The sequence below is a fragment of the Elephas maximus genome, chromosome 11 (assembly GCF_024166365.1).
Source record: "Elephas maximus indicus isolate mEleMax1 chromosome 11, mEleMax1 primary haplotype, whole genome shotgun sequence".
In the NCBI taxonomy this organism is placed as follows: Eukaryota; Metazoa; Chordata; class Mammalia; order Proboscidea; family Elephantidae; genus Elephas; species Elephas maximus.
The window spans coordinates 86,380,376-86,394,841 of NC_064829.1; the positions used below are offsets into that span (position 1 = coordinate 86,380,376).

General features: G+C 48.6%; 1 protein-coding gene across 5 annotated transcripts in view; it reads left to right on the forward strand.

Annotated features, from left to right (window-relative positions):
- NFATC1 (nuclear factor of activated T cells 1) overlaps positions 1-14,466 on the forward strand; it is a 122,438-nt gene that overhangs the window by 27,306 nt on the left and 80,666 nt on the right. For all 5 annotated transcript variants that reach the window (XM_049900240.1, XM_049900242.1, XM_049900243.1 and 2 more), the window contains exon 3: positions 2,392-2,551. In XM_049900240.1, coding sequence (XP_049756197.1) covers positions 2,392-2,551 — 160 coding nt within the window. The remainder of the gene's footprint in view (positions 1-2,391; positions 2,552-14,466) is intronic.

The window sequence follows — 14,466 nt, forward strand, 5'->3', positions numbered from 1 at the left end:
TTATTACAGAAGATTTTAAAGATTTAGAGAGACTAGGACTGTGGGCCACACAGCTGTCACCTGCATTGGCGATTACCAACTCACAGCCCAATTTGCTTCATCTGAACCCTCTGGGATTATTTTGAAGCAAACCCCAGACATCATACAATTTTTTTTTAATAATATTTTATTGTGTTATCGGTGATGGTTTACACAGCAGTTTAAGTTCCCATTCAGTTTCTATACAAGTTGTTCAGTTACATGGTTACATTCATCACAGTGTGTGAACATTCTCATTATTTTCATTCTGGTTGTTCCGTTTTCATTAATCTATTTTCCCTGTCCCTTACCTTGTCATCTTTGTTGTAATTGGTTGACCATTTGGTCAGTCTCATATAGATGATTTTTTAAAGGTGTACAATACTTATGGGTGATATTCATTATTTTGTGAGCCAGTCTGTTATTTAACTACAAGGTGACCTGTGGGATTAGTTTCATTTCAAGTCTTGAAGAGTATCTCAGGGCAATAGTCTCAGAGAGTCTTCCAGCCTCAACTAGTCCAGTAGGCCTGTTTTTTGTTTTTTGGAAATTTGAGCTTCTATTCATTTTTTTCCCATCCTATCAGAGTCCATCTATCGTGGCCCTGAATAGAACGGTCAGTAGTGGTAGTCGGGCACCATCTAGTTCTTCTGGTCTCAGGGTAGATGAGGCCGGGGTTCGTGTAGACTTTGTCCTATAGACTAGTTTCTTCTCTGAAACTTTGGTTTCCTTCTTTCTCTTTTGCTCTGGATGATTAGAGACCAATGGTTATATCAGATGGCTGCTCACAAGCTTTTAAGACCCTAGACACTACTCACTGAACTAGGATGTGGAATATAACTTTATGAAGTAATATTATGCCAGTGGACCGAATTGTCCCATGAGACTATGGTCCTAATCCTTCAAACCCAGAAAACCAGTCCTGGTGATATCTAAGAAATAGCCATAAATGTGCTCCCCATATGCTTTAATTATGTATATGAATATATGTACATACAGTCACACAGAGGCATGTACATATGCATATACCTTTATGTACATGCATATATACTCACATATGCATACCTGTATACGGATATGCCTACATACATACGTATACATCCACACATATAATATTTAGTTGTTTTTGCTGTTGTTTCAAAATTATATATGCCATAGCAATTACTGGCAGGTCCTTTTTTCTTGTGTACATCTTAGTGACATCTAATTTTGACTCTCTGTGTTAAACCTTTGTCCTTTTAAAAGACAAGAGACCATGAAGCATGGTTGTAGAAAAAGCAGGGCCTCTGGAGTCAGCTATGGTGGTTGTGTCATTTCCTTGCTGCACAATCTTGGGCAAATGGTATGCCCTGTGGAGTCTCAGTGTCCTCCTCTGTAGAATGGGGCTATTCTGCGTAACTCCAGTACCACGAGGACAACTTGAGGCTCATGGGGCTCTTAGGACAGGGCATATCACACATACTTGGTGTGTGTGAGCTCCCTTCCCGTTCCCCTGGTACTGAAATAATAAACAAGTCCCCAGATCATTCCCATTTATGCCTAACAGGCATCATACCTGCTCATGTTGATTTGAGTTGTAGCTAATCCTGTTCTCATTGCTCATGCTGGTCAAATGCTTTCATTCTTCTCTCTGTGGTCACAGAATTTAGACTTGAAGGCTTCTAAAAATGCCACCCCAGCCCAGCCATTCTGTTAAGGGGCCGGGTGGGTCCCAGATGGCGAGGTTACTTGTCTGGTGTGCCCCCACCCCACAGCTAGTTAAAGGGAGACTGGAGGTGAGAGCCAGACTTCCTGATTCCTGCACCAGGGCTCGGACCACTATGATTTTGGAAAGGTCTTCAGTAAGTGCTAGAATCTATCTTGTTAACCAAAACAAAAAACCAAACCCATTGCCATTGAGTCAGTTCTGACTCATAGCAGCCCTATAGGACAAAGTAGAACTGCCCCATAGGTTTCCAAGGAGTGACTGGTGGATTCGACCTGCTGACCTTTTGGTTAGCAGCCAAGCTCTTAACCACTGCACCACCAGGTCTCCCATCTATCTGTCTTATTAGGGGGGTTAAATAATTTATGTAAGCCTATCGTGAAGGAAGGAAATATTTTAAGATGGTGCTTGGGAAATGTTTCCATCTTATTTAGAGCCTCATCCTGAAGGTGAGACCTCAGCTTTACATCATCATGAAATAGCTGTGCACTTTTACCAGAACTTTTCAATTGCTACGTCAGGACATTCTTCTTACTGATGGGAATGTTATATGTAAGATGGTGATGGATGGACTGCTAATCATGGCCCCCAAAGTAGTAGCATCTGGGACTTGTGGTTGGGAGACTGGCTGAGGGCTAACCTTTCATGCTGCTCTGTGTCCTCTCCAGCCCGTCCCTGCCTGCCCTCGACTGGCAGCTGCCGCCTCACTCAGGACCGTACGAGCTTCGGATCGAAGTGCAGCCCAAGTCCCACCACAGGGCCCACTATGAGACGGAAGGGAGCCGGGGGGCTGTGAAGGCGTCGGCCGGAGGACACCCTATCGTGCAGGTACCCAGAGCTCTAGCGCGGGGTTCCAACGTGCCGCACTGGCACAAGTCGGTGCTGTCTTGATCCAAAAGTCAGCTTTGGGGAAACAGCTCACAGTAGTTTGCTTTTCTGTCAGTTAAATTATCATCTCCCAACCAATAGAGCAGAATGGCGCATGTGTGTACATGTATTTGAAGTCCTAGCTTCTCCACCATACATATACTGACTAGAGCAAGAAAGCTATATGGTTCTACTTCCACATCTTGTTGATCATCTATAGTTGTTGAACCTCAGACTTCGTGTAGAAACAGGAACCTTTCTTCCGTGAAGCTGTGCTTCAGCAGACCAGATCTGATGGATGATCAGAGAGAGCCTGGGCCTGGTCAGGAGGACTAACTAGATAGCATTGGCCACCAAGTCTTTATCGGCTTCCTGGTTCCAAAAGACTGTTACCAGCTCTGTCGAGTGAACCCTGACTCATGGCAACTCGTGTTTCAGAGTAGAGCCATGTCCAAAGGGTTTTCATGGCCATGACTTTTTGGAAGCAGATCGCTAGACATTTCTTCTCAGGCACCTCTGGGTGGACTTGAACCTGCAACCTTTCAACTAGCACACAAGCACGTTAACCTTTCGTGCCACCCAGGTGGATGAATATTACCTGTTTGTAGTTGCTGGCTGGCTGCTCAAGTGCACCCAGGGGATGCCCTCATTCTTGCTCAGTCTAGAGAGACGTCGACCTTTTATCCCCTGTGTCTTTCCTGAGCTGTAGTCTTTGATTCAGAAAAGATAAGGAAGAGAGGAAAACAGGGAACTGAAGAGAGACCGCCTGGCTGCACAGGTGCCCTGGGGCATCTGGGGAATCCAGATGGTGGCCGTGGGGACGGAGTGGGAGTAGAGGGCTCTGACTGCACCTTCCAGGCGTCCCCCACCTCCTGGGACACTGGACCTGCACGTTTTCTAGTTTCTGGGGTCTTCTAGAAGGGGAGAACTTAAATGAAAATAATCTTGAAATCAAAAGGTTTTATTTTTGAGGACTTCTCCTATAATGAATCTTTTAGAAGTCAGTGTTAAGGTTTGTCAAAATCAAGGAGAGAAGTGTGTAATTTCCTTGGTTACGTTTTGCTTACTCTCCCAGAAACTTCCACTGGAAAAACCAGAGGTAAACTCTGCCTCTGACAACCATTCCTCAGATTTCTAACCCTATTTCCTCGGGTTTGTGTCCTGCCCCTTGTGTGTCATGAGGAGGAATGGCTGTGGTTCCAGGGGGCGGCACACATCAGCACCCCCACAGAGAAGCGGTGCAGTGGGGTCAGAGCCACGCTGCCTGGGCCTGCAGCTGTGCAAGGCTGGCCATCTTCCATGGGCATCGAGGGCAGGCTTGGGCCTGCAGGAGCGACTCTGCTGCCATTTCCCCACCTAAAGAACACCTTGGAAACAACACGGTCCACCTGGCTTTAGAGCTAGAACACTCCTCCTAGGATTGCATGAGAGGGATGGGGAGAGCCTACTGTCCCATGCTGATTGTTCTGTGGGCAATGACATTTCCTTCTGTCGTTCGTTTTACCTTATAGCTTTAAATCTCCCCACACACACACACACACACCATCCTCAAGGTGACTGTTGTGAGGGCAGCCATGTTAGGGATGAGCTTGATCACTTGCCATGGGGCTCCACGCCCACAGCATTTATGTAGACTGTTTCTCCCAACGCATTCCCTCCCCCGGCACCCCACAACCAGCGCCCAGCCCTGTTATTTAGGAAGTGAGGCAAGCCAGAAGGGCTCCCAGCAGGGCACAGCATACTTTCATTTTAACCCATTTAGATAAATAAAAAGGCTGCGAGGCAGGGAGGCCCCAGGGACAAAGGCTGTTTGTCAAGGCCCAAATCAGAGACACGTGGAGGTGGCAGGGGACAGGCGGAGAGCAAAACACTTAAGCGAATATTTGCGAGCAATGTTAAGGTGGTATTTGTGGCTGCGCACTTGAAGGCAATTAATACCTACTTTGTTAGCTGCTTGGTGCAGGAACTGTGGTCAGAGGCACAGGAGTGCACAGTGGTCATGGGCGTTTTAAGTTTCCGCTTCCCAGGTGGGAAAGGTCAGGTAATGCCAACATTTAGTGGGCTAAATAACTGCAGGCATTTGCCTCCCCTTTTGTGTATGGCTTTCACGGAATGAACGTTCTTTGTTGCTTGTTGTTGGAAGATATTAAAAAAGAGAGGAAATAAGACTGTTAGAGAAGGGGAGACGAAAATAAAGCAGTAGGGAAGTAATGGCTGAGTGCATAGCACTTAGTGTGAATGATGTCAGTGGGGGTGCTGAGGCCCCAGAGGCGGGGGCCACAGGGATGCCCAACACTTTTTATCACAGAAATGCTAATGCTGGCTTCCAGGTTGTCACTTGTTGGTATTTAATTGAGGAGTGGCAATACGTATCACTGCTGTCTTGAAGGAGGAAACTGAGGCACAGTGAATATGAATGTTGTCGTTAGGTGTAATCAAGTTGCCTCTGATCTTGGTGGCCCAGCGTACAACAGGACAAAATGTTGCCTGGTCCTGCGTCATCTTCACGATAGTTGGTTTGCCATTGCTGTTGCCACTGTATATTTTGAGTTCCTTCTAACCTAGGCGGCTCATCTTCCAGCACTATATGGAATAATCTTCTATTGTGAGCCATAGGGCTTTCACTGGCTAATTTTCAGAAGTAGATTGCCAGGCCTTTCTTCCTGGTCTGTCTTTGTCTGGAATCTCTGCTGAAGCCTGTCCATCATGGGTGACCCTGCTGGTATATGAAATGCTGGTGGTAGAGCTTCCAGCATCATAGCAACACACAAGCCACCACAGTACAACAGACTGACGGATGGATGGTGGTGAGCGTGACTAGACCTCGAGTTTTCCAAGAATCCTTAAAATGTATTTGTTTCCACCCATCTTCTGGTAGCCATTAGTCAGTGGTGGTGTGAGTGCTCAGGGATTGGCAGGCTCTGGAGCATTCTTGATTCTATTTCCCTGCAAGCTCATTATAGAATCTGGTTTCCATTTCCATGATCCAAGTATCTTAGGCACAGGGTGGCATTAATCCATCAATATAGACAATATATACATAATTGAAACAGTCTGGAGGCATTTTGAAATTTGAAGCAATAATTTAAAATATCTAAAAAATGTATCCTCAACAATTCAAAATAAGTTGTCTGTGTTGGTGGAGGACGGTGGCATAAGAGATGGTGGTTCTGTATTTAAACAGAAATGATGATGATGCCCCCCTACGATTTAAACAAGCGAAAGCGGTCCCCTGGGTAGGAAACATCAGATCTCAGCGTTTCTCATCTGTGAGATGTTAGTCATTTAAAGAATTTTCTGATGAATCTATCACAAAGCGAATTACGTATTTTCAAGTGTGAGGGAAGCGATTAAAAAGAAGTTTGGGGGGGGCTGGCTTCCTTTTTTCAGTGGGTGGACCACAAATTGGGTAAAAATAGAATTTGCACATAATCATAAAACAAATGAAAATAGAAAACTCTCTCGGTAGTTGTCAAAACTCAGTAACCACAAAGTTTTATTCTGTGCTGTTATTTTAGCACACCCCTCAGCCTGGCATCCTCCACCTCAACTCCCCCCGACTCTTCAAAAATGGGTGCGTGTCACAGTTGCCTTCGAAGATGCTGGCATGTTGGGGATGGTCAGCTCCCAGGGTCAGTGTTGGCCTTGTTTCTCCTTTGTCTTCGGAGTGGCCGTTTCACACTAGAGTGCTAAAGCCACCCCACGGCAGGGCCACGTGTCTTCGCTCAGTAGAGAAATGCTGTTCTCTTCCTTAGACCAGCTAACCTACTTCCCTCAACCTTCCACACCAGGACCAGTAGCTGTGGATGACTCATGGAGACCTGTGTATGTCAGAGGAGGACTGTGCCAGGAGACTTATATCAGGAGGACTGTGTGTCAGGAGGCCCGTGTCAGGAGGACTGTGTCAGGAGGCCTGTGTTTTAGGAGGCCTGTGTCAGGAGGCCTATGTGTCAGGAGGCCTGTGTCGGGAGGACTATGTCAGGAGGCCTGTGTGTCAGAACACCTGTGTGTCAGGAGGCCTGTGTCAGGAGGAGTATGTCAGGAGGCCTGTGTTTCAGGAGGCCTGTGTCAGGAGGCCTGTGTGTCAGGAGGCCTGTGTATTAGGAGGCCTGTGTCAGGACTCTGTGTCAGGAGGCCTGTGTCAGGTGACTGTTTTAGGAGGACTGTATGGGGAGAATTGTGTGTGAGGAGGACTGTGTCAGGAGACTGTGTCAGGAGGCCTTCGTGTGAGGAGGACTGTGTTAGGAGAGCTGTATCAGGAAGACTGTGTGAGGAGGCCTGTGTGTGAGGAGGACTGTGTCAGGAGGACTTTGTATGGAGGCCCCTGTCAGAAGGACTGTTTCAAGAGGACTGTGTGGCCATGGCCTGAGACCTCCCTCATGGCAGGAGTGAGGTGGGAGGTGTGGGTTCATCCTCAGCCAGTGGCACAAGGGCTTCAGCCTCTGCAGCTCCCATCTTGCTCCCACTTTGCTGTGTGTCCTGGACTCACAGATCCACACTGCTGGTCCCCACAGGTGGTCCCCTGGCAGGTCCCCGCAGGTGATCTTCCAGTGGGTCTCCAGTCACCTTTTCAGATCCCGTTCTCCCTCTGGCTGCAGATAGGGCTCAAGGATGAGGGCTTCTGTAACGTCATGCCACGGTGCTAGAATCGGCCTTCCTCTGCCTTAGCCTTCTCCTGACCTCCCTGCTCCCTCAACAGCGTGGACGTCATCCGGGGGCAGACCCCGAGCTCCCAGCTGATTCCTGCAGCTTCTCATTGGAACGTTCTGGGAGAGGTTTCCTCTGCCTGTGCTCTCCAGACCCCTCCCCTCCTGGCTGTTGAGTGTGTCTCATACTGCCAGTGCCCCTCCCAGGTTGGAGGGAAGGTGTGTCCCAGTCCAGTATCTTCATTAATAAACAGAGAATTGTGTCCCAGGAGACCTGAGAGTCCTGATGTTGTTGTCAGCTGTCATCGAGTCGGTCCCAACACATAGTGACCCCAGTTCGCCGATGGAACAAAATGCTGCCTGGTCCTGTGCCATCCCCATGATCAGTTGTGAATCGACCATTGTGATCCATAGGATTTTCATTGGCTAATTTTTGGAAATAGATCACCAGGCCGTTCTTCCAGTCCATCTTAGTCTGGAAGTCTCACTGAAACCTGTTCAGCATCATAGCAACATGCAGGGTGCCACTGACAAACAGGTGGTGGCTGCATATGAGGTACATTGGCCAGGAATTGAACCCAGGTCTCCCACATGGAAGGGTAGAATTCTACCACTGCCCCCGAGAACTCTAATCCAACCTCCTAGTCAGATGAGAGGCCACAGCTCAAAGAGGCCAGTGGTTTGCCAGAGCCCTGTGGTGCTATGCGTCTCACTTTCCTGTATATTTTTCTGGAGCACATCCTTTCCTTGCATCCTCATCTGCCTCTGTCCACAGGTGGCTTCAGGACTGGCCCCTGACTCCTGCCTACCTCTCTGTGTTCCTGATAGCTGCCCTATTTGCCCGCAGACCCTGTATTTACATGCTCACCAGGGGGATAAACCTTCTCTAGGCCGTAGTAACGGGCATGTGGAAAAACTGTTTGGAAGCGTGTTGGGCCTCCCCCAGCCTCTCCTCTCCATCTCTCCGGGTCACCCTTCTATGACCTTGTAGATGCACATGGAACTTTTGGGGCCTGTAGCCTGATCTCTGACCCTGGGGTCAAAGAATTAGGCTCTCTTTACCAAGTTGCCGAAACAACCTGCTCGATAGCATCTATACCATTACAGGTACTCTGGGCTTATGTGAATAATTAATAGGTGACCGAGATACGAAACACAACCGAAGTCCCTGTATTTATTTGTAAATTCCTCAGTCACGTTTTAAGTTGGGAATGTGTGTTCTTGTTTGTTTGTCTGCTCACAAATTGTGGATTGACCAGCATAGTCCTTGCCTGGCAGATACTGGGACTGAGTTGGCCAGGTGTAACTGATGGGTCGATTCTGGCATCGGAAGCTGGGCCTGGAGACAGCCGAAGGGTTAGGCCAGGGTCTGCCTCTAGGCAGAGCAGGGAGAGGGGAGGGGCTGGCGCTGCCATTGCTGTCCAGCTGGTCCTTGGTTTTCAGGATTAACCTTTTGCTCCTTAGACTCTTAGCGAGTATTGTTGTCTGTTGTATGAGAAATTTGACAGCCGAAGACTAAGGAGTGGAAAAACCAGGAAATAACTTTTTTCCAGCGTGCTGAAATCGGCATTTAAAATAGAGCTGTTGTTATCCTCACTTTTTATCCTATGCCGGGATGCTCCTCCAAGAGCTGCGGAGTTTCATGTAAGAAGTTCCTCAGAGCCATCTCACTGCTCTGGACCGATGACAGGCTGCTCAGTGGCTTTAGGGTCTACAGCGAGTTGTACAGTAACTGCTGCTGGGCTCCATGTTTCTTGTGATTCCTTGTATGTCTCTGTCCCTTTCTCCTCTGGGACATTCCATCAGGCTGACTCAACCACACTGGAAAGCCGGAGTCCTCACTAAAGCCAGTGCAGTGGTGATTCCAAAGTGGGTATTTTTTTTTTTTTTTTTTGGTGCTTTAAGTGAAAGTTTACAAATCAAGTCAGTCTCTCATACAAAAATTTATATACACCTTGATTTTTTTCTATATACTCCTAGTTGCCCTCCCCCTAATGAGACAGCACACTCCTTTCCACCCTGTATTTCCCTGTCCATTCAAGCAGCTTCTATCCCCCTCTGCCTTCCCATCTCCCCTTCAGACAGGAGCTGCCCACATAGTCTCATGTGTCTACTTGATCCAAGAAGCTCACTCCTCACCAGTACCATTTTCTATCTTATAGTCCAGTCCAATCCCTGTCTAAAGAGTTGGCTTTGGGAATGGCTCCTGTCTTGGGCTAACAGAAAGTCTGGGGACCCTGACCTCCAGGGTCCTTCTAGTCTTAGTCAGACCATTAAGTCTGGTCTTTTTATGAGAATTTGACGTCTACATCCCACTGCTTTCCTGCTCCTTCAGGGATTCTCTATTGTGTTCCCTGTCAGGGCAGTCATCAGTTGTAGCTGGGCACCATCTAGTTCACCTGGTCTCAGGCTGATGTAATCTCTGGTTTATGTGGCCCTTTCTGTCTCTTGGGCTCATAATTACCTTGTGTCTTTGGTGTTCTTCATGCTCCTTTATTCCAGGTGGATTGAGACCAATTGATGCATCTTAGATGGCCACTTGCTAGCGTTTAAGACCCCGGATGCCACTCACAACAGTGTGATGCAGAATGTTTTCTTAATAGATTTTATTATGCCAGTTGACCTAGATGTCCCCTGAAACCATGGTCCCCAGACCCCCGCCCCTTCTAGTCTGGCCTTTGAAGCATTTATTTTATTCAGGAAACTTCTTTGCTTTTGGTTTAGTCCAGTTGTGCTGACCTCTTCTGTATTGTGTGTTATCTTTCCCTTCACCCAGATTAGTTGTTGTTTACTATCTAATTGGTGAATCCCACTCTCCCTCCGTCCCTCCCTCCCCACTGTCATAACCATCAAAGAATATTTTCTTCTCTGTTTAAACTATTTCTTGAATTATAATAATAGTGGTCTCATACAATATTTGTCCTTTTGCAACTGACTGATTTCACTGAGCATAATGCCTTCCGGGTTCCTCCATGTTATGAAATGTTTCACAGATTCCTCACTGTTCTTTATGGATGCATAGTATTGCATTGTGTGAATATACCATAATTTATTTATCCATTCATCCATTGATGGGCACCCTGGTTGCTTCCATCTTTTTGTTATTGTAAATAGTGCTGCAGTGAACATGGGTGTGCATGTATCTGTTCGTGTAAAGGCTCTTATTTCTCTAGGATATATTCCAAGGAGTGAGATTGCTGGATCATATGGTAGTTCTATTTCTAGCTTTTTAAGGAAGTGCCAAATTGATTTCCAAAGTGATTGTACCACCAGAGTGGATGATGTTTTAATGGTGAGCAACCTAGTCATCACAGGAAGTTAAGACACAGCAGGGTTCTACCTACGGGGAGGCTCTGTGGACCCACCACGCAAAGATGGAGCGTGGCGGGCTGGGCACAAGCCCGACACAGCAGAGGTTGGCTGATGGGAAGGTGCTATGGACCCACCACACTGGGATGGGGCATGGTGGGCTGAACGCAGGTCTGACCCAAACCAATGACATGGTGGTCCAGCTGCCAAGCTTGCCAGCCCACATGTGCAGGGGATTAACCTTATATGAGTTGCCTCCATTCCTGCTGTGGAATTTTGGGGTGATGATTGTGACTCTCCCTGGTTCACCAAGGACACAAATGAAATGTTCGTATAACATGTGCCTGCTGTCTCCACTTCAGCAAGGCCCTTCTATCCAGCTGATCTCCCCAGAGGCCCCACAGAGGACCCAGGAAAGCAGCCCGATGGGGTGGGGACAAAAGACTGGCCACTGGTCTTTCTGAACTGGGAGAGGGTCTGAGGCCAAGCAGCCTGTCGAGGAGTTGGCAGTGCTGGCTATCACCGTGGCCTCATGCTTCCCAGGGACAGAGGCCCAGCCGTGTGTCAGCCCGAATTTCTCACCCACCCGCCTGCCCACCAGGGGCCACATGGTGAGCAGTCACCCTGACCAGGTGTGCAGGGCATACCCTTGGCGCATGCACAGGGCCCCTCCCCCCCAGCAAAGACATGTTGGAGCCTTGTACCCAACCAGTGGCCTCTCAGCACCCCTGATGCACTGTCTCGGGTCCCATAGGAACTCAGCGGGCTGCCCAGCACTCATGTAGACTCTGGTGGGAGTGTCTCAAGTGGGGGCCGGAGGCTGGTGGCTGGAGACCTGATGATGGGGGTCAGATACCAGCTGCTGATGACTGGGGGACTAGTTATGGGACCCTCAGCACCAGTTTCCTCCCACTTCTCTTTGGGGTGACCCTGGTAGCGCCAAGTTTCTGGAAGTTTCCAGGATCATCTGAGCTGCACTTGTGGCTGTCCCGTGTGTCTCATATAGCTGCCCAAATGGCTTACAAGAGTCTTCAGATCCCTCCGTGCCCCATTCCTGGTTGTTTATTTTCCTCAGGATCGTGGGGCTTCTCAGCATGCCTTTAATTAGAAATGCTCAGCTAGTGTTTTCGAGCAAAACATTCTCTATCAGGATGCTGGGGCTTCTCTTCTCTGGGTGTGTCTGCGCAAGTCTGTGTGGTGCTCCCCGTTTACCATATCTCATGATACCCCATGCCAGGGCTGGTTGGAGTCCACATTTTTGAGAACTGTCCTGGGAGGGGAAACCGTGGGGGTGTAGTGGTTAAGTGCTACGGCTGCTAACCAACGGGTCGGGAGTTCGAATCTGCCAGGCACTCCTTGGAAACTCTATGGTGCAGTTCTACTCTGTCCTATAGGGTCGCTATGAGTCGGAATCGACTCGACAGTACTGGGTTTGGTTTTTTGGGGTTTGGTCCTGGGAGGATTGCCCCGTTTGCTCTTTGGATAAAGACTTTTGCGGGGGGGCGGGGGGTGGGCACTGGGAATCATGGCCCCATGTCAGCAGGAAAGTTTGAAGGGGACTTTGGGACTGCAGCCTGAGGCAGTGGCCCGGCCTGGTGGTCCTACCCTGAGGGGTCCTTAAGGCGCCGCTTGGCCCAGCGTGGGTGCGTCCTAAGCGGGGATCTCTGACTTGTGCGCTGATAGTACCACCTCCCAGCACATCACTCTGAATCCTCACCCTGCAAACACCTTTTTAGGAGATAGACACAGGAACTTGCCTGTGCGCTGATAAATAGGAAGCAGTTAAAATGTGCAGAATCCCAGAGAGCGCTGTTCAGGTTACATTTTCCAGCTCAGGGTTTTCTTTCTCTGTTTTCTCAGCCCCTCCTACCCCTCAGGTATAGGAGGAGTCAGCCTGTTCAACTACCTCCAACCGTCAGTGTGCAGAGACATGTAGACACTTGGTGTGTGCCTGTGTGTCACCACCTCATAAAGAGAGCGCAGTTCTACCCACTGCCTTGTTCCCGGAGGCCTTTCACACAGACCTTTGCCATTTACATGTCCCGTCAGCCGCCTTGCGAGGAGAAGCTACCTGCTCCTTCTCTGGGTTTTTGTTGCTGTTAGCTGCCGTCAGGTTGGCCCCTGACTCATGGTGATCCCATTTATAATAGTACGAAACACTGCCCAGTCCCACACCATGCCCATGATCAGTTAGGGATTGGACCATTGTGACTCATGGGTTTTTTGTTTTGTTTTGTCTTTTTAATTTTTATTGTGCTTTAAGTGAAAGTTTACAAATCAAGTCATTCTCTCACACAAAAACTTGTATATACCTTGCTACATACTCCCAATTGCTCTCCCCGAGACAGCCCGCTGTCTCCCTCCACTCTCTCTTTTCATGTCCATTCTGTCAGCTTCTAACCCCCTCTACCCTCTCATCTCCCCTCCAGACAGTAGATGCCAACATAGTCCCAAGTGTCCACCTGATCCAAGAAGCTCACTCCTCAGCAGCATCCCTCTCCATCCGATTGTCCAGTCCAATCCCTGTCTGAAGAGTTGGCTTTGGAAATGGTTCCTGTCCTAGGCCAACACAAGGTCTGCTGGGGGCCATGACCACTGGGGTCTTTCTAGTCTCAGACAGACCATTAAGTCTGGTCTTTTTATGAGAATTTGGGGTCTGCATCCCACTGCTCTCCTGCTCCCTCAGGGGTTCTCTGTTGTATTCCCTGTCAGGGCACTCATCAGTTGTAGCCAGGTACCATCTAGATCTTCTGGTCTCAGGCTGATGTAGTCTCTGGTTTATGTGGCCTTTTCTGTCTCTTGGGCTCATAATTACCTTGTGTCCTTAGTGTTCTTCATTCTCCTTTGGTGCAGGTGGGTTGACACCAATTGATGCATCTTAGATGGCCACTTGCTAACGTTTAAGACCCCAGATGCCACTCTCCAAAGTGGGATACAGAATGTTTTCTTAATAGATTTCATTATGCCAATTGACTTAGATGTCCCCTGAAACCAACTCATGGGGTTTTTATTGATTGGTTTTCAGAAGTAGATCACCAGGCCTTTCTTACTAGTCTGTTTTAGACTGGAAGCTCTGCTGAAATCTGTTCAACATCATAGCAACTCACAAGCCTCTATTAACAGACAGGTAGTGGCTATGCATGAGGTGCGTTGGCCAGAACACGAACCTGAGTCTCCTGCATGGAAGGTGGATATTTTACCAATGATCCACCACTGCCTCTCTTCACTGGGTGCCTTGTATTTAAATGGTCTTTATCCAAAGGATGGTGCCTGGCAGCCCCTATGGGGGAGAGGTGCCAGGGTCAGCCCCTAAAAAAGTGACAGTCTTCGAAGACAAAGCAGAGGTGAATACCATGGAAACAAACCTACTTGACTTAAAAAGAACCCTTCCTTTGGAATTAGGACGTGTTTATCAGTTCACAGGCATGCGGTGACGTGGGCTGCGATGTCTTTTTATTTTGCCATGTTAGTGGACTTGCCGTTGATTTCGGACCAAGAACAGGCTGTGGTCATGCCCTAACCCACGCTGCCCTTTATCTGACCTCTGCTGCTGAGCTTGGTGTTCCTGGCGATCCTGCCTTTGCTCATTGTCCATATGTCATCCACTCAGCGTTAGTGAGGGCCAGAGGCCTCACAGAGGTGGGGAGCGCAGGTGTGGGCACCCTGGGAACCTGGCTTCCCTGCCAGCTCCGTGAGTTCCACAGCCGACCCTACCCCCCCATCCCCGGCGTCGTCACCAGGCAGCTGGAATAAGAATGCCCTTTGCATAAAATCAACCACTTAGAACTTGAGATGTGGGCTCTGTAGATCCTGAGAGGGAGGGCATTGACAGCGGCTGCTTATGTGTGCAAAGCTGTCGATAGCAACAAGCAGGGTCCTGGATGAAGATGTGGTTGTCGTTGTTGTTAGGTGCCATTGAGT